We start from the raw sequence: 25,382 nt of genomic DNA, 5'->3' as shown, positions 1-25,382 counted from the left end.
CCCGGAGCAACGCGATGTGATCGCGTTGCTCCGAGGGTCTCCTACCTCCCTCCTCGCCGCAGGTCCCGGATCTAAGATGGCCGCGGCATCCGGGTCCTGCAGGGAGGGAGGTGGCTTACCGAGCGCCTGCTCAGTGCAGGCGCTGGTAAGCTTGCTGCACTCTAAGTGAGATCGCCGATTTGACAGAGTGCTGTGCACACTGTCAAATCACCGATCTGTAATGTCCCCCCCTGGGACAAAGTAAAAAAGTTAAAAAAAAAAAATGTCCACATGTGTAAAAAAAAAAATAAAAAAAAAAATCCTAAATAAATAAATAAAAAAATTATTCCCATAAATACATTTCTTTATCTAAATAAAAAAAAAATCAAACAATAAAAGTACACATATTTAGTATCGCCGCGTCCGTAATAACCCCACCTATAAAACTATATCACTAGTTAACCCCTTCAGTGAACACCGTAAAAAAAAAAAAAAAAAAACCGAGGCAAAAAACAACGCTTTATTCTCATACCGCCAAACAAAAAGTGGAATAACACGCGATCAAAAAGACGGATATAAATAACCATGGTACCGCTGAAAACGTCATCTTGTCCCGCAACAAACGAGTTAGGGGTGTGTCTGGGTTAGAGATGTGGTTAGGGTTACCGTTGGGATTAGGGTTAGGGGTGTGTTTGGATTAGGGTTTCAGTTATAATTGGGTGGTTTCCACTGTTTAGGCACATCAGGGGCTCTCCAAAGGTGACATGGCGTCCGATTTCAATTCCAGCCAATTCTGCGTTGAAAAAGTAAAACAGTGCTTCTTCCCTTCCAAGCTCTCCCGTGCGCCCAAACAGGGGTTTACCCCAACATATGGGGTATCAGCGTACTCGGAACACATTGGAGAACAACGTTTGGGGTCCAATTTCTCCTGTTACCTTTGGGAAAATACAAAACTAGGGGCTAAAAAATAATTTTTGTGGAAAAAAAATTTTTTTTTATTTGCATGGCTCTGCGTTATAAACTGTAGTGAAACACTTGGGGGTTCAAAGCTCTCACAACACATCTAGATGAGTTCCTTAGGGGGTCTACTTTCCAAAATGGTGTCACTTGTGGGGGTTTCTACTGTTTAGGTACATTAGGGGCTCTGCAAATGCAATGTGACGCCTGCAGACCAATCCATCTAAGTCTGCATTGCAAATGATGATCCTTCCCTTCCGAGCTCTGCCATGCGCTCAAACGGTGGTTCCCCCCCACATATGGGGTATCAGCGTACTCAGGAGAAATTGGACCCTATATATTGTTATCCAATTTGTCCTGTTAACCTTGGAAAAATACAAAACTGGGGGCTAAAAAATAATTTTTGTGGAAAAAAAATATTTTTTATTTGCACGGCTCTCCGTTATAAACTGTAGTGAAACACTTGGGGGTTCAAAGCTCTCACAACACATCTAGATGAGTTCCTTAGGGGGTCTACTTTCCAATATGGTGTCACTTGTGGGGGGGGGGTTTTACTGTTTAGGTACATTAGGGGCTCTGCAAACGCAATGTGATGCCTGCAGACCATTCCATCTAAGTCTGAATTCCAAATGGCGCTCCATCCCTTCCGAGCCCTCCCATGCGCCCAAACGGTGGTTCCCCCCCACATATGGGGTATCAGCGTACTCAGGACAAATTTGACAACAACTTTTGTGGTCCAATTTCTTCTCTTACCCTTGGGAAAATAAAAAATTGGGGGCGAAAAGATCATTTTTGTGAAAAAATATGATTTTTTATTTTTACGGTTCTGCATTATAAACTTCTGTGAAGCACTTGGTGGGTCAAAGTGCTCACAACACATCTAGATAAGTTCCTTAGGGGGTCTACTTTCCAAAATCGTGTCACTTGTGGGGGGTTTCAATGTTTAGGCACATCAGTGGCTCTCCAAACGCAACATGGCGTCCCATCTCAATTCCAGTCAATTTTGCATTGAAAAGTCAAATGGCGCTCCTTCGCTTTCGAGCTCTGTCATGCGCACAAACAGTGGTTTACCCTCACATATGGGGTATCGGCGTACTCAGGACAAATTGTATAACATCTTTTGGGGTCCATTTTTTCCTGTTACCCTTGGTAAAATAAAACAAATTGGAGCTGAAGTAAATTTTGTGTGAAAAAAAGTTAAATGTTCATTTTTATTTAAACATTCCAAAAATTCCTGTGAAACACCTGAAGGGTTAATAAACTTTTTGAATGTGGTTTTGAGCACCTTGAGGGGTGCAGTTTTTAGAATGGTGTCACACTTGGGTATTTTCTATCATATAGACCCCTCAAAATGACTTCAAATGAGATGTGGTCCCTAAAAAAAATGGTGTTGTAAAAATGAGAAATTGCTGGTCAACTTTTAACCCTTATAACTCCCTAACAAAAAAAAATTTTGGTTCCAAAATGGTGCTGATGTAAAGTAGACATGTGGGAAATGTTACTTATTAAGTATTTTGTGTGACATATCACTGTGATTTAATTGCATAAAAATTCAAATTTGGAAAATTGTGAAATTTTCAAAATTTTCGCCAAATTTCCATTTTTTTCACAAATAAACGCAGGTAATATCAAAGAAATTTTACCACTATCATGAAGTACAGTATGTCACGAGAAAACAATGTCAGAATCACCAGGATCCGTTGAAGCGTTCTAGAGTTATAACCTCATAAAGGGACAGTGGTCAGAATTGTAAAAATTGGCCCGGTCCATAACGTGCAAACCACCCTTGGGGGTGAAGGGGTTAAGGTGTTAATTAGTTCTTGAGAAAACCCTCTTAATGTCAGTATTTGCCTCTCAAGTTCCACGCCGTTAGGTGAAGACCTTTCACTTGTGAATGGTAAAATGGACCCCGAGACAGTAGGTCTGGGATCACTGGCAGAATCCAGGGATCGCAAACTGACATCGCTCGAAGACAAAAGAACCAAAGCCTTTTTGGCCAGAATGGTGCTATCAGAATGATCCTGGCCTTTTCTTCCCTTATCTTCTTGATGACCAATGGAATCAGCATCATTGGAGGAAAGGCATAGGCTAGGTCGTAGTTCCACGGGTACTGGAGTGAGTCTATTATGTCTGGATGATCTACTACATTTAAGGAGGCGAACAACTGCACTTGTCTGTTTTTTCTGGTGGCGAACAGGTCTATTTGTGGAAGACCCCATATCTTCACTATGCTCCTGAATATTTGAGGATTGAGAGTCTATTCTCCTTGGCGGAGTGCATGGCGACTTAGGAAGTCGGCATTTGAATTTTCTACTCCTCTAATATGGAGAGCCGTGAGTGACAGAAAATTGGGTTCTGCTAGGTTGAAAATGTTTGCCGCTGAAGACAGACTTCCTGATCGCGTTCCGCCTTGACGATTTAAATATGCGACGGATGTTGTGTTGTCTGATAGGATTCTCATATGGGATCCTTGGAGCTGAGGAAGGAAAGCATTTAAGGCATAATTAACCGCTTTTAGTTCCTTCCAGTTGGAGGACTGCTGAATCTCTACCGTATTCCAGCAACCTTGAGCTATATTTTTACTGAAATGGGCTCCCCACACCTCTGGGCCTGCGTCAGTGGTGACTATTTTAGAGGGGATTATTGTCCATGAGACACCTCTGGACAAATGATTTTTATCTAACCACCAATGCAGTGAATTAATCACGTCTTTTGATAGGGTCATTTAAATACAAAAATTACCCTGACAATGTGATTGTGCATACAGAATCTCATGTTGCAAGGCCCTAGTATGATATTGGGCCCATTGAACCGCAGGGATGCATGACCCTGGTAATGTCGAGCCGTTGGGGTATAAAAACGATACATCGCTTACCTTTAGCTAACACCTCCCACGTAACCCATACCCTCCTACCCATAAATAAAAACTCCAACTACGTATTCTTTTGGAATAATGTCGGCCACAGCAGCCTTATTATTTATGATGTTGTTTGTATTTAAATAAAAACATCCAATAACTTTTTTGCGCTAGGAGGGGTCCTTGGAGCTCCCCATGGATCTGGTGATCAAAACACAACACAACGTGAACGTTACCAAAACCAAATTACTCCCAGCCGATACCGCCTGGCTCGGGAGCACCAAAACCCCAGAGGGTTCCCTGTTCACGTTACAATTCCCGGGGAACCGACTACCCCCGCCGGAACCCCCAAGTCACCAGATCCAAAACCAGTTTTAACACAAAATACCGGGGAGCCATAAGCCAATGACTCCCCCCAACCCAATTTCCAACAACTCCAAGGATTCCCCCCAGCCACCACAACGAGGGACTTTGAAACCTTAAAGACCCGAGACCCCACCACTCCTAAAAGCTATGGCCTTTTCCACACCTTCTTGCAGTCCAAGTGCCCAAAAATCGATTCCAACAGCATTCAGATGCACACCGTCTGCAAGCCAAAATGCCCCATCACCCTTCTCCAACTCAAAATGCCTTACGGCTACTCCACCATTCCTGGCCACAAACGCGGACACCGCTCTGTTAACCTTAATTCTGGCCTTATTAAGTTTATCCAATGACCGCATGTTCCTCCACCGTTTTCGCGGTACAATCTCCGACCAAACTACTGATATCCCTGGATATAACCGCCACAAGCGCAACAAGTCCTGCTTGATATCTTTGATTAGTTCTCTAAATGGGCGCGAACCCAAGTCATTTCCTCCAGCATGCAGCACCAAGATATCCGGAGATCTGTCTAAAAGTACCGCAGCATTGATCTCCTTCAGCACCCTGTTCCAGGCCAAACCTCTAAAACCGATCCACCGGACCACCGCTACCGACCGATCGAAACCGAGCTGTCTACCCTCCGGCCGTACATCAGCGCGTCGTGCTCCCCAATGAACATAGGAATGGCCGAAAATCCATACCAAAAACGGTAAGGAACCTAAAAATACAAAAAACAAAAGTCAATCAACCAACGAAGAAAAAACCACCAACTTCCTAAACGCACCTCTTCAGGATGAGAAACGCACACCACCCCTAACATCTAACATAGCTGCGATATCTATTCGACTGCCATCTCCCAATACGCTTGATAGCATCCACATCCAAACCTCCAGCGGCCGCATCCGTAGCTGCCCCAATCCGAAACGAATGAGAAGTAAAACGCGAATCATCCAACCCCAACAAAACAACCGCTCTCCGGAAAATCGTCTGAAACTGATATCTGGACAAAGCCGAACCGTCCTCATGACACAGTAAAGATCCCTCCCTGCGAGGCCCAAGCCCCCAAAAACCTTTTAAACAACTAACTGGGCACATCAGAGAACCAGCTACTCCACCCAGCTCAATTTTCTTACCGCGCCCCACTTGATCCGTCTTGGATCGACGCAACCAGAACTCCACACGTCCTTCGGCCAAGAGAACATCCCTTGCCAAAACTCCACCAGCTGTACTCTTATTAGGAGACACCAATTCACTAATTCTCATTGCACCAAAATACGCCCACGAGAAAGCCAAGCTGAAAAGACGTTGTTCAAACAGCGACCCACAACAGTCACCCAAAATCTCACCTAATCGCTCCAACATCGCGAAAGAAACAGGACGCCTAGAATCCAACCTACCATATTGTCTCCGGAAACCTTTTACAGCTTGCCTCACTAGGAAGGCTTTAGTCAAATCACACTGCCCCCTCAGCTTGACACCAAAAGCCAAAGCAGCCAGTAGACGCGACACCTTTGCCCACGACCAACCTTCATCAAAACCACGGCTAATCCAGGACAACAGAAGCCCAACCTGATCATCGGCATTATCTCCACCAGGGCAGGATGCCAAGACCCCTTCCCAAGAAGACCAAACCAACTGATAAGTCTCCCATGTTTTTGGAGCCAACGACGATCTTATGAGATCTCCAGCGTCCCCGATGCCACGAGCCAAAGGTCCGCTGGGCAATCCAAACCGATGGTTTCTGCTTCCGGAGCCAACGACCGAAAACGCTCGAACTGGAAACGAGAAAGGGAATCAGCTATTAAATTCCTCGCCCCGGGCACGTGCGTCGCAGTGACCTGCGAATTCAATTCCAAACAAGATAGGACCAATCGCATGAGAACCCGGACCACAGGCGGTGATGAAGCAGTAAGTCCATTGACCGCACACACCACTCCCATGTTATCACAGTTAAAGCGAATCCGCCTGTTGCGAAATTCGTGCTTCCACAAATGAACCGCCACCAGGATCGGAAAAATTTCCTATAGCGCTATGTTACGAACCAGCCCTGATGAAACCCACTCCACCGGCCAGGGTGCAGCACACCATTGCCCTTTGAAGTAAGCCCCAAAACCACTGCTACCCGCCGCGTCCGTAAACAAATCCAACGAATCATTGTCCACCGCTTTTTCCATAAACAAAGACCGACAATTGTAAGAACCCAAAAAGGAACTCCAAACCGCCAAATCTTCCTTCAACTCTGCTGACAAACGAATGAAATGATGCGGCGCACGGACTCCGGCCGTAGCACTCGCCAACCTTCTGGAAAAAACTCTCCCCATTGGCATCACCCAACACGCGAAGTTGAGTTTTCCCAACAGCGACTGTAATTCTCTCAAAGTCAATTTCTTTACACGCCTTGCTCGAGCCAAATCTTCCTTCAATCCTTCAATCTTGTCAACAGGAAGCCGAAACTCCCACCCGACCGTATCAATAACAATCCTCAGAAAACTCAAGCACGTACACGGCCCTTCCGTCTTCCCGGGTGCCAATGGAACTCCGAAACGCTCACACACCCATTCAACAGCCCGTAGAAGGCGCAAACAATGATCTGACCCAGCCGGGCCCACACATAGGAAATCATCCAGATTGTGATTCGGTGTTACACTATCAGAAACATCCTTAACCGCCCACTCCAAAAACGAGCTAAACATCTCAAACAAAGCGCAAGAAAGGGAACAACCCATAGGTAAACACCTATCCACGAAAAAAACCCCCCTCCCAAAAACAACCCAAAAGCTTAACACTATCAGGATGAACTGGCAACAGCCTAAACGCAGCTTCAATATCCGTCTTGGCCAACAAGGCCCCACGACCAAACTTGCCAACCCACGCAACGGCTTCATCAAAAGACGCGTACACCACCGAACAAAGCTCGGGTGCAATACCGTCGTTAACGGACAACCCCCGCGGGTAAGACAAGTGGTGAATCAGACGGAATTTTCCAGCTTCCTTCTTAGGAACCACACCTAGAGGTGATACAACCAAATCCTCAAACGGAGGAGACAAAAAGGGGCCCGCCATCCTTCCCAACGCAACTTCCTTCTTCAACTTCTCTGAAACCACATCCCCCTGTAACACCGCCGACCTCAAATTCTTAAGCGTCCGAGGAACCACAAACGAAGGGGCCGGAATAACAAAACCGTCCTGAAAACCTCAATGTAGTACCCCCGCCGCCTCCCTCAGGGGTTATCTATTTAGAAAGGGGGCCATCTTTTCCAGACTCACTGGCGTCACCCCCTTGAGAATTCCCTGACCCTGACTTGGACTTAGATTTTTTAAAACACTTCGAGGCCCCATGGGAAGAGCCGCTACAGTGTGAACACAAGTGCTTGAACTTGCAGTTAACCCCGAACTTACATTGCCCGTCGTTAAACTGCCAGCACAAGCCCGCTTTATGACCCCCCGCCTGACTGGACTGTCCGGCCGATCCCGCCGAACTGGATTGACTACTCTGACCGGAACTACCGGCCCCCCCCTGAAAGGAATGGCCAAATTTGTACTGCGCCATCACCCGCAGCCAAAGCCCGATATCCTTCTGATCCCAACGAAGCGTTGGTCGTATAGCCTTCCTCTGCCGGAATTGCTCGTCATACCTCAACCAAGCCTGACCGCCATAAACCCTATGTGCCTCTCCAATGGAATCCATGTAGCAAAAAAGGCCCGAACACTTCTCAGGCGCCTTCTCCTCAATCACACTCGCCAAAATGGCAAACGCCTGTAGCCAATTTGTGAAAGTCTGAGGAATCAAACGCCACCTACGTTTTTCCTCCTCCTCCTTTTTACTATCCTCCTTCTTCCCTTTGTCCAAGTTGAATTTTTCTAACGGGAGCAGCGAAAAAATTTCAACATACTCATCCTTCATGATCTTTTCTTTTACCTCCTTTTTAAGATGCGCCCCAAAGGGCCCTCAAAACAAACATACACCTCCCCATGAGCCCTATCATCTAAATGGACCCGACACTCCTTCTCTTTCTCCGTTTGTACCGAAACCGACACCGGCGCCCAAGAGCCCGACGCCACTTGAGTCGAACCTGTAACCTTCTGCGACCCTATCCACGCCGCCAAATGCCGTTGATCACTCATTCCTCTCTCCAATCGCACCAACAAATCCCTCACATTTTCCAACACCGCCCCGACACCCCCCACATCAGCCCCGACAACGCCACTAACCCCAAAACTCGTAGCCAAACCCCCTTGTGCCTCCACACGCACTGGAGACGGCAAATACTGCACAGGTAGCAAAGACATGGACAAACACTCACCAGGCTGCGGGGGAGCTGTGATCCCCCCAGCCGGAGTCCCAGGATCCAACCGCCGCTGTCCGTGGAGATCTAGTGCCCCAGGAGGCAACTGTCGCGTGGGAGTCTGTGTTGCGTCTTGCTGTGAAGATCCAGCCTGAGGTGAAAGTAGCGCAGCCTGTACTGTCCCAGCTTGCTGGTGCTGGTCTGTCCTCCAAACGGCCGGGCCCCCATCACCACTGTGTGAGGCCGCTGCTGTGTCCATCAATCCAGCTGCAGGGACAAACCCTGCTGATGCTGCCGGGGCCACACCCGTAACCGCAGGGCTACCCGCCACCGCTCCTCTCCCACGTCCTGCTGCAAGTAGGCCAGAGGCAGGCCGCGCGGAAGGAGCATCCCCGCCGTGGCCCCCTGATGTGCTAGGCCTCAGACGCTGCCTGGCTCGCGCTGGCCCCGCCCCCGCAATGCCGCGAGGTGAAGGCCTTGCAGCCGCCGCCGGACCCCGCCCGGCAGTAGGATTCCTCCCAGGCCGGGACCTACTGGCGCTGCTATTTAAGGGTGCCCGGCCTGGAGGGTCCCTGGAGGGGCTCCTGCGCCGACGTGGGGCCCGAGGAGCTGAGTCGGGCGACAGCCGGTCCGGAGGCCTTGACCGACGCGCGCACCTCACCGGAGACACTGCCGTCGTCGTCGCTGCTGCTCCCGAACCTCCGCTCCCGATGATTCCTGCTACCTGCCGTTCCAACCAGCCTGGAGGGTGCACTGCTGCCGCAGCCCTCAGGCTCTCCAGAATGCTGTCCACGGTGGCCATAGTAGGTGCTCACTTGCTGTCTGGAGAGCGGGAACTAACAGGCCCCACCCCTCTACAGCTTAATTAAACTAACCGACTCCACTATCCCCACCCCTTACTCATTAACCCCTCCCTCCATCCCATGGTCATGATGTGCCTCCCCTTACGCCACGGGGGGGAGGGGCGGCTCCAGCTCCGGCCATTACTGGAGGAGAGTAAGCCTAAAAGAGACATGGCATCTCTTAGGGACATTTGAGGATTAGACCTTGCCATAGTAACTTTTGAAATTATGGTTAATTTTTTGGATTCTGGTAAGAAACATTTTTGACTTACAGAGTCCAAGATTAGTCCTAGGAAGGACTGAAGTGTTTCTGGTTGAAGCCTGGATTTTTTGAAGTTCACAATTCAACCTAAAGCCTGCAAAGATGAAATGGTATTAGCCAAACGTTCTTTACATTGCGAGGCTGAATTTGCAATTATTAAAAAGTCATCTAGGTAAGGTACGATTAACGTATCCTGATGACACAGATAAGCCATCACCACGAGCATGACTTTTGTGAAAACCCGAGGAGCCATGGAAAGGCCGAATGGCATAGCCGTAAATTGGAAGTGACGGATCCGGCCCTGTAGGTTGACCGCCACTCTGAGGTATTGTTGATGTTCTGCATAGATGGGAAGATGGTAGTACGCATCCTTCAAATCTAGACCCGTCATGAAACATCTAGGAAACAAAAGTTTAACAGTGGACCTTATTGACTCCATCTTGAAGGTGTGGTCATGCAAAAAGGAATTTAATCTTTTTAGGTTAATTATAGTACGAAAAGAACCATTCGGTTTAGGAACCAGAAACAAAGAGGAATAAAATCCTCTCCCTTCCTGATCCTTTGGTACTTCTATAAGAACATTCTTAGCCAAAAGACTCAGAATTTCTGACTGAAGCGCTTCTTGCTGTTCCGGCGCTCTCAGTGATGTTACAATAAAATTATCCCTTGGTAGTTGGGAAAATTCTAATTTTAGTCCGGATTTTACTAGACGAAGGATCCACTGGTTTGAAGTTATGCATTCCCATTTGTGGTGAAAATATTTCAGTCTTCCACCCACTGGGATTTCATTACTGACGGTATCTACCACGTCTGGATGTTTCGGGATAACTAAATAAGGCACCTTTCTGTTTTGTTTCCTTTGTTTCCCAGCGATCCCTTTGTGGCTCATACGGCCTTCTCCTGTTAAATGGCCGTCTTCTAAGCGCTCTCCTATAAGTAAACATCACCAAAACGCAGTTAAATGCTCCCATAAAATGTATAAGTTTATTTAGAAACCAATAAAACATATCAAAACAGAGGACAGATTAATGGACAACAATGAGGGGAAATGAAGCACTATGTGGCGGTACAAGTTGCCCAAGGACTACAAGGCCTCATCCCTGCACAACCATACCAATGATTATAATTACCTTACATACTCGAGTATAAGCCGACCCCCCTAATTTTGCCACAAAAAACTGGGAAAACTTCAATAGTCACCCGCACCTCGTTCCGGCGCCACTCCATGTTCAGCACCGACGTTCAGCAGAGGGCGCACACTAACTACATCACCGTGCCCTCTGACCTGAGCGTCACTGCTGAAGACAGAGCAGCGCCCGGAACGAGGAAAGGTGACTATCGCACAGCGCTGCGCTCCCCTCCCCGTATATTCACCTGGTCCTGGCGCTGTGCAGTCCCTGCTTCCCCGGCGCCGCAGCTTCTAACTGTACTGAGCGGTCACCGTTACCGCCCATTTCAGTCATGAATATGCGGCTCCACCCCCAATCACCAATGGAGAGAAAAACCCAATCACCTTACCTACAGATCGCCCAAGAGTAACCACAGCAAGAAATTATATTGCAATATATTTTTATTTACCATATGTGGCAACAACAATACATATAAATATTCAGCAATAAAATTATATATTAAAAACAATAACTGTACGCACCACAGTTTTATCATAAAACACCGTGCAAAATACTAGAACTGTAATCTACTCCAATTACTGAAAAGTGCAATAGTGTAATCAAAATACTAAAGTGCAAATGTGCTAATGTATTCAGGTCCTGACGAAGGAAACAGTCCGAAACGCGCGTTAGGGCACGGCACCACAGGATACGGCTATCCCAAGGTATACATCCGCATATTTTATATATATGGTCTCTACCGTTTTTTTCTGCACATTGCTGCACTTTAAGCATGGAAGTTAGCTGCCTGAGTGCAGCCTGAATACATTAGCACATTTGCACTTTAGTATTTTGATTACACTATTGCACTTTTCAGTAATTGGAGTAGAATACAGTTCTAGTATTTTGCACGGTGTTTTATGATAATATTTTTTCAGCACTGTTTACATTTTGAGTTATTTAATGCTTTGTTTGCACATTTATATAGGAGCAATAGGCTTAATATAGCCTGTTCCTAGTAGGGACCTCTTTATACAGGAGTGGGACAGCCGTTATATATATATATATATTATCATTTGTCCTGTGGTGCGTACAGTTACTGTTTTTAATATATAATTTTATTGATGAATATTTATATGTATTGTTGTTGCCACATATGGTAAATAAAAATATATTGCAATATAATTTCTTGCTGTGGTTACTCTTGGGTGATCTGTAGGTAAGGTGATTGGGTTTTTCTCTCTCCACTAGGTGGCGTATGTCACCAACTTACATAGCATACCACAATTTGGTGAATTCTAGTATTGGGAATAAAATAGATGTATATATCCCCTGTATCAGTGGTATTGCTGTGTTCTAACACTGGACTAGGTGAGTATTTTTAGACAGCCCCCGCTCCCCCTCCCCTGCCGACCTCTGGGTATGACTCGAGTATAAGCCGAGAGGGGGACTTTCAGCCCAAAAAAGTGGGCTGAAAATCTCGGCTTATACTCCAGTATATACGGTAATAAATAAACGACCCATGGCCATATGAAGTAGAAAGGATCAATATCCCTATGTATGGAAGCATAATAGCAATACACCGGGGTCCGGGGTGGACTCTAGGCTTCCCGCTGTAACACATACCAGGTATTATTATTGTTGCATATTTAGATGCATGTGGCCATGATTTGTGTATTGCTATTATGCTTCCATACATAGGGATATTGACCCTTTCTACTTGATATGGCCATGGGTCGTTTATTTATTAATTATAATCATTGGTATGGTTGTGCAGTGATGGGGCCTTGTAGTCCTTGGGCAACTTGTACCGCCACATAGCGCTTCACTTCCCCTCATTGTTATCGATTAATCTGTCCTCTGTTTTGATATATGTTTTATTGGTTTCTAAATAAACTTATACATTTTATGGGAGCATTTAACTGCGTTTTTTGTGATGTTTATATATGGAGTTTTGGCACTTTTCCTGATTATAGTCCTGACATGCATGCAGGTGACATTCACAGTAAATTTTCTTCTGATAGAATATTGATTATATATTCGTACATGTAAAATGTTTGTGACTACTCTATTAACGCTCTCCTATAAGAAGGAAGAAACTGTTTAGGAAATCCCTTCCTTCTTTCTCCTGCTTTATTGAGTAGGTCGTCAAGAACCTTTGCAAACAGGAACTCACCCTGGCACGGGATTGTACATAGTCTGGATTTTGACTGTGCATCCCCCTTCCATCCCTTCAGCCAGAGGGCTCGACGAGCCGCGTTGACCAGGCCTGCTGATCTCGCTGCCAGACGGAGAGAATCCGCTGAAGCGTCCGCTAAAAATGCCGCAGCACTTCTGATCAGTGGAACTGTCTGGAGAATTTCTCTTGTGATCTTGCCTTTTACCTGTTGCTCCAGCTGGTCTATCCAACTAATAGTGACCTAGCTGTGCATGTGCCTGATATGGCCGGTTTAAAGGCTCCCGTGTTCGCCTCCCAAGATCTTTTAAGGAGAGCTGCAGTCTTACGATCTAGTGGATCTAGTAAGATTCCTGCATCTTCTACCAGAAGGGAAGATTGCTTTGAGGTGGATGCTACCGCTGCATCTACCTTAGGGACTTTAGACCACACTGCTAATTCCTCATCACTAAAAGGGTAACGCCTTTTGGAAGATGATGGGAGAAACCCTTTGCCCTGTTTGTCCCATTCTTTTTTGACAAGGTCTTTAATAGCGGATATGACCAGAAAGGCACGCCGTTTTTTCTGGCCTAGTCCTGCAAACATGATGTCCTGAACCGACCTGACCTCCTTAGTATCTGGACACCCCATAGTGTTCCTAACGGATTTTATAAGGTTGTCTATACTGTCGACTGGAAAACTTGCTCCGCCTTCATCCTCAGAAGAGCTGGGAGATGATCCTGAGGTATTGAAGGATCAGATTAAGCCCTCTTCAGACTCTGAACTGGAAACGGGAGAAAGGCCCTTACTTCCATGTTTCTTTAGGGATTTTGATCCCAGATACTGGATCTCCTGCCTTATTATGGCTCTGATATTTGTGGTCGTAACAGCCGCCTCATCCTGTAAGGTCTGATCTATACAGCTTTGACACAACCTTTTAAGATACGTGTCGGGCACGGGTTGCATACACAGGGCACACTCCTTATACTTAGATTTATTGGTCTTCTTAGCCTAAGGGGAGAGGCAGAGAAGGAAGGGATCAGCTTATAGGTAGAGGATCATAAACACTCACCCAGTGAAGCTATCATCTTCTTAATCATCATACCGGTTTTGGAGGTGGAGACACTGTGTGGGGTCTGAGTAGATCTGCATCTCTACTCCTCGTTTTACTTCTCATGTGAGTGTCAGATCCTTCCATGGAACGACCACTCCTTTTTGCCGATGATTTTGAGCCCTTAGCGCTGATTTTGACAGCGCTATCTTGCTCCACCGCTGGTGGATGCTCATCATGCGCCGGGGACAGCATACTGAGCGAATAGCTCTGTGCCCCGGCCTGCCATTTGAATTGCGCGGTCATCTGCAGCGCGCCGCCCGCCGCGAACCGGAAGTGCTCCAACCACTTCCGGTTCAATGAAGCAGCATGGACTTACCCGCACGACGCAGCCTCCGCCGCCTTCTAGCACTGCACTCCACCGCTGGTAACTGGAAGATCGGCCCCACACACATGCCTCCTCCATAGGCCGGGCTTTGTTGCCCGGAACCTGCCGAATGGTGAACAGACGAGGGGGGAGGCTGCATGCAGTGGCTCCCCTGCCGCTACTTCTGATGCCGCAGCCCCTGCTGTCATCGAGAGGACCACACAGGCGGGTGCACAGGCTCAGGTAATCTGCAGGTGCTCCAACCACCTCCATCTGTAGGAATCCAGGGATTTCCGATAGGAACAGGAAACCAACTGAGGAGGAGAGGGGGACAGCCCTTTTTATCTCTGTAGGTTTCCTGTTCCTATGGGCGGATCCCTCTCTCAAGTGGGTGCTGTCGTGGCGAGAGGTAAAATTGAAAATTCAGTATAAAAGGGAAACTGTTAGGGTATGTGTCCACGTTCAGGATTGCATCAGGATTTTACATCAGTATTTGTAAGCCAAAACCAGGAGTGGAACAGATAGAGGAAAAGTATAATAGAAACATATGCACCACTTCTGCATTTATCACCCACTCCTGGTTTTGGCTTACAAATACTGATGCAATCCTGCACGTGGACACATACCCTTACAGTACAGAAATTCACACTTGGCCCTCACTGCACATTTAATGTTGTCGATCATAAAAGCAAAGTTTGTCCAGAAAGACTGGACCTGGTCTTGTGGGGACCATATGAGCACATTCAGCAGCACAGAAGGGGAAGAAGGTAGATTCATCCAATAAGATAACAGGTTATAGGAAGCCAACAGCATCATTACCCTCCAATTTCTCTTACAGGGCCATCATAGTATTTTTCTTCAAGTGATTTTCTAACTTGTCAGCACATTCTACGTACACTGTCATTTGAGTTTACAGATCTGGGCAGGTTACGACCATCGTCTCCTAATTTCAGGGTGTAGGTTGGCCCTCCAGGCTATATATTCTATAGAAAAGGGCTTTTAAAGTCCAAAGTCATTTGAACAGTTTTGGGTGGAGGAGAATGTTGTGGTCTCGAGGCAAAATGGTGATCACACGATTGTGATCCAGCCAGACTACACCACCGATAAAGCAGCCACAGACAGTGGCTGAGAAGAATCTGTGACTTCTCTGCATTTAGTGGTTACTACTCACCTGGGTAGTCATATGTAGGAATCTCCTCTTTACACCACTCATCACCCCTCACATATGTCTCTGTAGTATTAATACGGGTCAGATCTTCACACTGAAACAAATATTGTAAAAGTCACAGACAGATGGAGAAGTCACATCTATGATCAGCTCTAATCCTGCCATCTCCACCGTTCTCATTACAAACTGGATAAACCGGATTACTTACCAGTAATCGTATTTTATGGAGTCCACGATAGCACCCACTGAGAGAGGGGATCCACCCCCAGGAACAAGAAGCCTACAGATAAAAAGGGGTAGTCCCCCTCCCCTCCTCAGTTGGATTACAGAGTACAAGAGGAACCGCCAAGAAAACATTAGAACATCTTCATAAAAACTACTCAATATGTATAAACATATACTTCAATGTATACTACCATCACCCGGAGTGAAATACATACACATCTCTATTATGTGCTACTAAGGGAGGGAAGTGGGTTCTGTCGTGGACTCCATAAAATACAATTACCGGTAAGTAATCCTTTTTTATTCTCGCCATGACAGCACCCACTGAGAGACTTACAGAGAACCATCATCTGGGAGGGACCACCGTATTGAGGACAGGTCTCCCGAAAACCAAGTCAGAAGATGACAAATTGAGTCTATAGTGGCTGTAAAAGATAGATGGTGAAGACCATATTGCAGCATTACATATCAGATCAATCGAGATGTCTGCCTTCTTAGCCCAGGAGAATGCCATAGCCCGTGCCGAATGTGCCCTTATTCCATCCAGAGGACCTTCACCCTTTGCTGAATAAGCCAGACAGATTGTATCTGTGATCCAACATGATAAAGTGCTCCTTGTGACTCCAAACCCTTTCCTGTGGCTCTCAAAAGACACAAACAGAGCCGTACTCTGCCTTCAGGGATATTTAATATGTACTTTAATGATATGTACTTTCATGCGACAAGACAGAAGACGGACCTATCAGGTGCATCAAGGACCAGATTCAGGTCCTAGGGAGGCAAGCGAGCAATGTGTACAGAGTCGCTACGCTCACACGCTGAAATAAACCGTGCAACCCATCTATCTCCTGCAATATTACGACTAGATAGGGCTCCCAAAAGCTGATATCTGATCCTTTAATGTGTTAACTGAAAAACCCAGCTCCCAACCCTCGAAAATTGCAGCAACTGGAACCTCACTAGAGAAAGGCCCAGTATGAAAATTAAGGAACTTCCTCCACACTCTACAGTATATCTTGGTCGTGGATTCTTTCCTACTCTGCAGACTGGTACTAATCAGGTTGTCAGAAAACCCCCTTAATTTCAACAACTGCCTCAAGTTCCACGCCGTCAAGTGGAGACCTCTCACCCAAGGATGACAGAATGGACTGCAAGAGAGCAGGCCCAGATCTGATGGGAAGATCCAGGGGTCAGATATGGACATGGCTCTGAGCCATGAAAACCAAGGTCTCTTGGGCCAGAAAGGAGCGAAGAGAATTACCCTTTTCTATTCGCCACGACAGCACCCACTGAGAGAGGGGATCCGCCCCTAGGAACAGGAAACCTACAGAGAGATAAAAGGGGCGGCCCCCCCTCGCTCCTCAGTTGGTTTCCTGTTCCTAAAGGGGAACCCACAGAGAAGATTCTCTGAAGCTAATGTCAAGAGGAAAACTTGCCTGGATGCCGCCTGTGCGTCTCTGCTGAGCAACAGGGGCTCCAGAGCGAGTGAACAGGGTCGGGCGTTCCTGCTGGTTCCCCCCTCATCTGTTATAGTCGGTGGTGAACAACGATCTCCCTGCTGGGACATCGTTGTAAGGGACGGCCGGTGATGCGGTGTGCCTGGGCCGACCGAGTTACCTGAAAGAAGCAGGTTTCCGGAGCCAGGTGACGATACCCTCCAGAGTGTGTGGAGCGGTCATCAGCTGTTTCCCCAGTCCCTCAGGTATGGCGGCGACGTGGGTAGAAGAAGCGCTTGAAAAGCCGGCCGGCTGGGACGCCGGCGCATGCGCAGTGGAGCCGCATCACGGAAGTAGATCCCTGCCCCCAGGAGTTCAGCAGTCTACTTCCGGGGGAACCGCCATATTGGTTTCCTCTAGGCGGTTTTCTCCTTGTCCCCCTGACGCTGCACCAATGGATCAGGTAATAAAAAAAAAAAAAAAAAGAGGGGGGTGTGTGTGTAAATCCTGCACTATAAATTGCACATGAGCGGGACAGACAGCGCGCTATCATGTCGTCCCAAGAGGAAGTCTCTGTGCGCCCTATGGAGGACCCACTGATACCCGGTGGTGATACCAGAAATAAGAATAGTGGACACTCAAAGAGGAGTGATTCCACTGTGAAATCAGGAGGCAGATCGTCCCGTTCCACACCCCAGGCCAAGCAAACCCAGCAACCGGTAGATACATGTGCTTCTGGGTGAGTGTGGTATAGCTTCAAGAAAGTTTATAAGTATTTCCTCTGCTTATGTTTTAGGCAAAGAGGACGGGGAAAACAAAGCATAAACAGTGTGCTATATGTACTGAGCCCCTGCCTGACTCTTATCTTAAAAACCTGTGTCAGGCCTGTATAAACAACACCTTGCGGCAGGAGGAGTCTGTCAAAATGAATGACATACGGCTTATAATTCGTGAGGAGCTGCAGTCGTTAGGAGGGGGCCCCTCTGTTAATGTGGAAAAGTCCTCATGGAGCGCCCCCACACCGCCGCTGGGCCGAGGGGTACCCGGCACCGGGTCTCTGAGTCTCTGTTCTGGGGTTGTCACGGTGGCTAGACCCGGTCCGTGGCCCTGCCGGTCAGTGGGGGACATCCGGTGCAATGAGTGGTGATAGTGGTGCAGTTGTGGGGTGCAGGTCGCAGTAAATAACGAGGACACCAGGTTGCAGTCTCTTTACCTCTTTACTGAAGGTCTCTGAGTCCTCAGTCCAGAATACAGTTCACCAGGCTGCGCAAGTCCGGCCGGTCCAATGACACCTCCAGAGTTCTCTTCACAGGTGGAGATCTGTGCCTTCCTGCTTGCGCTATGTGTTGTGGTCCTTCCCTGCTGTGCTTACGGAAAGTCCCCACAACTGTTGTGTCTGTTTCTTAAGTTCCCTCACAACTCGATTAGATGATGTTCTGCTAATCCTCCGTCCCTCCCTGATGTTCTGGTTGGGACGGCACCCGTTTGACGGGTAGGCTCGGAGCTCTTCCGGGACCCTAAAGTCGCCCCTCTCCACAAGTTGCCCCCCAAGACTGCATAGGTGATTTGTGTGAGACAGCCCGCCTTAGACTGACTGTCCTGCCGCTGTTTAGAGTATTGCTTGAAGCTGAACGGTATAATACTCCCTCGGCGTTCCGGCCACCGGTTGTGCGCCTCAATAGGATGTTGCCTCGGTCTTACGCACGACTCCTACTGGTATTCTCCTATCGCTTCGATCTCGTTTCTCACTCAGCACAACCTATCTCGCTTCTGATCCTTCCTTGGGCACCGCCGCTATGCTGAGCAGGCACGGTCCCGTTACGTTCGCTCAATTTGCCAAGCCTCTGTCAGGATCCCACCCCTGACAGAGACCCTACTGTCTCTTCCCCCACAACACCCTCTGCCACAAGGTGTTGTCTGGTCTAATCCAGTCAGCTTTCTCTCCTAACTTCCTGCCTGACCCCCAGTTTACCCACAATGGTGGGGAGTGGCCTAGTGAATAGAACCCTTAGCTCCCCCTGGAGGCCCGGCTGTGAAATGTATTGGTGTCTGTGATACCTGGTCAGATGAACTCCTTCAGTGCCATCAGACGTACCATAGCTCCCCTTAGCGGCGGAGCCACAGTACTGCAACGACCAGGACTCTGGGGCGCTGCACTCACCTAGAGCTGACACGTCAGCAGAGAGTGGAGAGGTGGATTCGGATGTGTCTCAATCGTCTGAGTCATCAGGGGAACAGAACTAAGTCTGTTTTCCTACTGACGGTGTCAACAACTTAATAAAGTCAGTAAGAAGTACGATGGGGTTGGCTGAATCAAAAGAACCCCAAACGCCACAGGAACTTATGTTCGCTGGTCTTTCTCAGCGGAAGGGCCAGGTATTTCCCGTAAATCAGGCCATAAAAGACCTCATTAAAAAAGAATGGGGTAAAGGGCAAAAGGGGTTTGTGCCAATACCCTGCAAGAGACGCTACCCCTTTGATGACGAGGATATGGATTCCTGGGCTAAAGTACCGAAAGTCGATGCGGCAGTAGCATCTACATCTCGCCGTTCCTCTTTACCTGTAGAGGATGCAGGTTCCTTATCCGATCCCATGGACAGGAAATCGGATGCACTCCTTAAAAAAATCATGGGAGGCCTGTGTCACTGCTTTCAAGCCAGCAATCTCAGCCACATGTACCAGTAGGTCTATGCTGGTTTGGTTAGAGCAGCTGGACCAAAATATCAGAAACGGTGTTTCTAGAGAGAAATTACGTGCGTCAATTCCCTTGATAAAAGGTGCTGCGGCATTTATATCCGATGCCTCCGTGGATTCTCTCCGCCTGGCGGCCAGAACAGCTAGCCTCTCCAATACTGCTCGCCGAGCCTTATGGCTAAAAAACTGGAAGGGAGATGCCCAATCTAGATCCAAATTATGCGCCATACCCTGTCAGGGTGAGTACCTCTTTGGAAGTGTGTTGGATGAAATTCTCACTAAGGCGGGTGAGCGAAAAAAGGGCTTCCCTAATCCATTTGTTCCTTCTTACAGAAGGGCATTCAGGAAGCCATCATTTGGCAGAAAGGGAGGCTTTAAAGAATGGAGGCACAAAGAGTTCAGGCAAAAGGGCAATTTGTTCAACAAACGTCCCTTCAAACCAGCTGAAAAATTCCGGGAACCCTATTCCACCAGTGGGCGGTAGACTTCTAGGATTTATAAATCAGTGGAATAAAATAACTGTTAATCCATGGGCCTTAAAATTAATATCCTCAGGCCTCACCCTAGACTTTATCCGAAAACCTCCGGATTCCTTCCTGCTCACCTCCCTAAAATCCAGACTACAACAGGAAGCACTGGAGATAGAAATTAAGTCCCTTCTTGCCAAACGGGTTTTGATAGACGTTCCGTCATCTCAAACAGGGGTGGGGTTCTACTCCCCCTTGTTTCTGATTACTAAACCTGACGGATCCTATAGAACTATATTTAATTTGAGAAAACTGAACACGTTCATAAGACCCACAACATTTAAAATGGAATCTGTTCGATCAGCCATTAAAAATCTGTTCCCAAACTGTTACATGGTAGTACTGGATCTTAAGGATGCGTATTACCATCTTCCTATACACCAGTCACACCAGCAGTTTCTTCGGGTAGCAGTATTTATAGACGGGCAAATTCGTCATTTACAATATAGGGCAATGCCCTTTGGCCTATCTATGGCGCCTAGGGTCTTTACTAAATTGCTATTGGAGGTAATGTCTTTTCTGCGATTAAAAGACACTCTGGTCATTCCATATCTGGATGATCTACTAATTGTGGGAAAAAACTCCTTACAGTGTGAACAAAGGTTGGAGGAGGTGGCGTTTTCCTTACAAACGCTGGGCTGGATTGTCAACTGGGAAAAATCCAGACTCCAACCCGTCACTTGTCAGAGATTCCTAGGACTCCTTCTGGATTCAGTGGACCAAATTTGTCGGTTACCTGATGATAAGAAGTCTTCTATTGTTGGCAAAGTAAGCCTGGCAATCAAAAGACGTAGTATGTCACTGAGAAATGCCATGTCATTACTAGGTTCACTGTCATCATGTATCCCTGCGGTTAAATGGGCACAATTCCATACCAGGCAGCTCCAGAAATTCATATTGCAGGAGGACATTAAAAATAAAGGACATTTAGACCGAACAATTTACTTTACATCAGAGGTAGTACACTCCCTTACATGGTGGTTAGATTGGGGAAATCTATCAGAGGGGGTACCTTGGGTCATCACCCCTTCTACCATAGTAACCACAGATGCTAGTCCGGAAGGCTGAGGAGCACATTTTAAAGATCAGGTGGTTCAGGGCCTTTGGTCCAGGTCAGAACTGGCTAATTCCTCTAATGTAAAAGAATTAAGAGCCATATATTATTCCCTACTCCACTTTCTTCCCCAGCTACGAGGCTCTCACACAAGGGTCCTCTCAGACAACACCTCGGCAGTAGCCTATTTGAATCATCAAGGAGGTACACGGTCAGAAAATCTTATGGAAATCTCATCAGACATCATGACCTTAGCCGAAAGTCATCTGTTGTCCTTATCAGCGGTGCACATCAGAGGCATAGACAACGTTCAGGCCGATTTCCTCAGTCGCCATACCCTTCATCAGGGGGAGTGGATGCTCAGCAGAAAGATTTTCAGATTGATAACAGACCGATGGGGAGTACCTCAAATAGACCTATTCGCAACAAGGTCCAACCGTCAGGTCAAAACTTTTGCCTCCCTTTGCAGACTGGACAACCCCGACATATTCGATGCCCTTCAGGTGCCATGGACATTCGACCTAGCCTATGCATCCCCTCCATGGAATCTATTACCTATAGTAATAAGAAAAATAAGGGAGGAGGGGGCAAGAGTTCTGTTGGTGGCCCCATTCTGGCCCAAAAGGCCATGGTTCTCCTGGCTCAGGGCGATGTCAACTACAGACCCTTGGATCCTGCCTCAGTCCAAGGACCTGTTGTCTCAGGGACCGTTTTTCCATCCTCGGGTAAAAGGCATGAATCTGACTGTATGGAATTTGAGAGGCACTTACTAACTGTAAGGGGTTTTTCCAGTGGGCTTATAGATACTCTTATGAAGAGTAGGAAGCCTTCTACTACCCAAATCTATGTCAGGGTTTGGAAAAAATTCCTCCAATTTCATACTGCACAACTTTCCGCTGAGGTACCTATATTTTCAATATTGGAGTTCTTACAAAAAGGGCTTGAATTGGGACTGTCTGTAAATACCCTAAGAGTCCAGGTCTCAGCTCTGGGAGCACTCTTTAGTTATGATGTGGCAGAGATAGATGGGTTTCTCGTTTTATATCAGCATGTGAACGATCAAAACCTATTCATATACCACAGGTGCCTCAGTGGGATCTATCTCTGGTTCTAGATGCCTTGACACAAAGCCCGTTTGAGCCTCTAGATGCGGCCTCACTAAAGAACATCTCGCTAAAAACAATACTGTTAGTAGCGTTAGTATCCGCTAGAAGAGTGAGTGACCTCCATGCCTTGTCAATTGACCCTCCTTATCTATCCGTGACATCCGATAGAATAATTTTAAAAACGGACCCTTGTTATCTCCCTAAGGTAGCCACTAGTTTTCATAGATCCCAGGAGATCTTATTACCTACCTTTTATAAAGACCACTCGACTCCAGAAGAAGCCAGGCTTCATACCCTAGATGTTAAGAGAACTATTCTAGCCTATTTAGAGAAGACTAGGGACTGGAGGAAGAGTATGGCTCTCTGTGTCTTTCCAGGGAAAAACCAAGGGTTCCAGAGTTACAAAGAACACGCTATCGCGCTGGATAAGAGATGCCATAGTCCTGGCGTATAAAGCTGGAGGAAGAGATCCTCCAATGCATGTGGGAGCACACTCCACAAGAGCCGTATCGACCTCCTGGGCAGAAAGGGCGAATGTGCCGATAGATCTTATATGTAAGGCTGCAACTTGGTCTTCACCAAATACCTTCTATAGACACTATAGATTAGATCTATCTGCTGCTTCTGACCTAACCTTTGGGCTTTCGGTTCTTGACTCAGTTAACCCACCCAGTATATAGTCTCTGAAAATCTCTCAGTGGGTGCTGTCGTGGCGAATAGAAAATATCGGATTACTCACCGGTAATGCTCTTTTATAGAGCCCACGACAGCACCCATTCAAATCCCTCCCTTTTCTTTATTTAGTTGCACGTGGTGTCTTAATAGGGAGATGTATATAATAGAGTAATATGGTATGAAGTTGTAAATATGTATATATGCCTAAAACCTGTTAAACTAAAAAACCTGGCGGCGGTTCCTCCTTTTTCTCTGTAAAACAACTGAGGAGCTAGGGGGGGCCGCCCCTTTTATCTCTCTGTAGGTTTCCTGTTCCTAGGGGCGGATCCCCTCTCAGTGGGTGCTGTCGTGGGCTCTATAAAAGAGCATTACCCTTGAGTAATCCGATATTTCTCTCTCGTCCCTGATCTTCCTGATGACTTGTGGAAGCACCATCATTGGAGGAAACGCATAGGCCAGACTGAAGCGACAAGGGAACTGGAGGGAGTCGACCAACTCCGGCTGATCTGCTCTGTCCAGGGAGGCAAATCTTTGGACCTTTCTGTTGTCCCTGGTAGCAAACAAGTCTATTTCCGGAAGTCCCCACAAGTCCACTAAATTCCTGAATACTTGGTGACAGACCCCATTCTCTCTGATAGAACGTATGGCGACTGAGGAAGCCGCTTTAAGATTTTCCACTCCCCTGATGTGAAGGGCTGAGAGGGACAAGAGATGGGCTTCGGCCAGATCGAGAACATCCACCACAGTAGACATCAGCAATTTTGATCAAGTTCCGCCTTGCCAATTTACGTATGCAACTGACATGGTATTGTCCGACAAAACTCTCACATGCGTCCCCCGCAGCTGTGGGAGAAAGCGATGTAAAGCATGACTGACTGCCTTTAATTCCTTTAGATTTGAGGAGTCAACCGCCTCCTCTATGGACCTCTGCCCCTGGGCCAGGTTATCGTCCATATGAGCTCCCCATCCATCAGGGCTAGCATTCGTAGTAACTATCCTGGACGGTTTCACTACCCATGGAATCCCCTTCCCTCCTGGTCTCCCGGGACCTCCACCAGGACATGCTTAGATAATAGACATAAAACCTCCAACTCAAGAGCCTCCTGTTGTGCCGGGGATCTAAGAGAGGTGATGACAAAGGAATCTGAGGGGATTCAACAAAACTCTAGTTTCAACCCCGATGTTACTAAGCCCATGGTCCAGGGATTAGAAGTGATCTCCCGCCATCTGTGGCAAAACATTTTTAACCTGCCGCCCACAGGAGGTCAGGGTCAATGGAATTTATTACTCTTCCTGGGAGAGGATCCGCTAAAATGGGCACCTTTTTGTTTGGTCACCTTTGTCACCCAGCGATCTCGGTTTTCATAAGGCCACCTTCTACCGAATGGTCACTTTCTGAAGGCCCTCCTGTAGGACGGAACAGACTGTTTAGGGAACCCCTTCTTTCTCTTTCCCGCCTTGGTGAGGATCTAATCGAGCACACTGCCAAACAGGAACTCACCTTGGCATGGAATTGTGCACAATTTAGACTTTGTACAATTTTATCCAGAACATGTACAATTTTTGTACATGTTCTGGATATAGCCGGTCTAAAGGCTCTGGTGCAGGACTCCCATGATCTTTTAAGTAATGTCTCTGCTTTGCCGTCTAGAGCAATGTTTCTCAACTCCAGTCCTCAAGACCCACCAACAGGTCATGTTTTCAGGATTTACTTAGTATTGCACAGGTGATAATTTCATTACCTCCTCAAGCATTAATTCCATCACCTGGGCAATACTAAGGAAATCCTGAAAACATGACCTGTTGGTGGGTCTTGAGGATTGGAGTTGAGAAACACTTGTCTAGAGGGTCAGATAGGACCACAGAATCTTCTACAGGCAGGACAAAATGTCTAGAAGTCGAGGCCACTGCGGAGTCCACCTTGGACCAAGCTGTCCGGTCATCTTCCTCAAAGGGACAAAGATATACCTCCTCCTGGAAGATGAAGGGAGGAACCCTCGCGCTGTCCCTGCTTGCTCCATTCCATCCTGACCAAATCCTTCACCACACCAATAACCGGGAAAGCTCGTCTCTTTTTCTGCGAGAGACCTGCAAACATAATTTCCTTTGTAGATCTAACCTCTTTCACCTCTAAAAGCCCCATGGTATTTCTAACTATTTCTAACTGATTTCACCAGGTTATCCATACTCTCTATGGGAAAAAAAAAAGATAGCCCTTCTTCACCAGATGACAATGAATCAGAAGCACCAGAGAATCCAGCCTGGTCAC

General features: G+C 47.2%; 1 protein-coding gene across 4 annotated transcripts in view; it reads right to left on the bottom strand.

Annotated features, from left to right (window-relative positions):
• Window positions 1-25,382, bottom strand: part of LOC143766552 (uncharacterized) — a 74,921-nt gene that overhangs the window by 9,558 nt on the left and 39,981 nt on the right. For all 4 annotated transcript variants that reach the window (XM_077254324.1, XM_077254325.1, XM_077254328.1 and 1 more), the window contains exon 6: window positions 15,400-15,490. In XM_077254324.1, the coding sequence (XP_077110439.1) occupies window positions 15,400-15,490 (91 nt within the window). The remainder of the gene's footprint in view (window positions 1-15,399; window positions 15,491-25,382) is intronic.

This window comes from Ranitomeya variabilis, chromosome 4 (assembly GCF_051348905.1).
Source record: "Ranitomeya variabilis isolate aRanVar5 chromosome 4, aRanVar5.hap1, whole genome shotgun sequence".
Classification (NCBI taxonomy): domain Eukaryota; kingdom Metazoa; phylum Chordata; class Amphibia; order Anura; family Dendrobatidae; genus Ranitomeya; species Ranitomeya variabilis.
The sequence above is the reverse complement of the archived record's forward strand: the minus strand, read 5'-3'. Positions and strand labels throughout refer to the sequence as shown.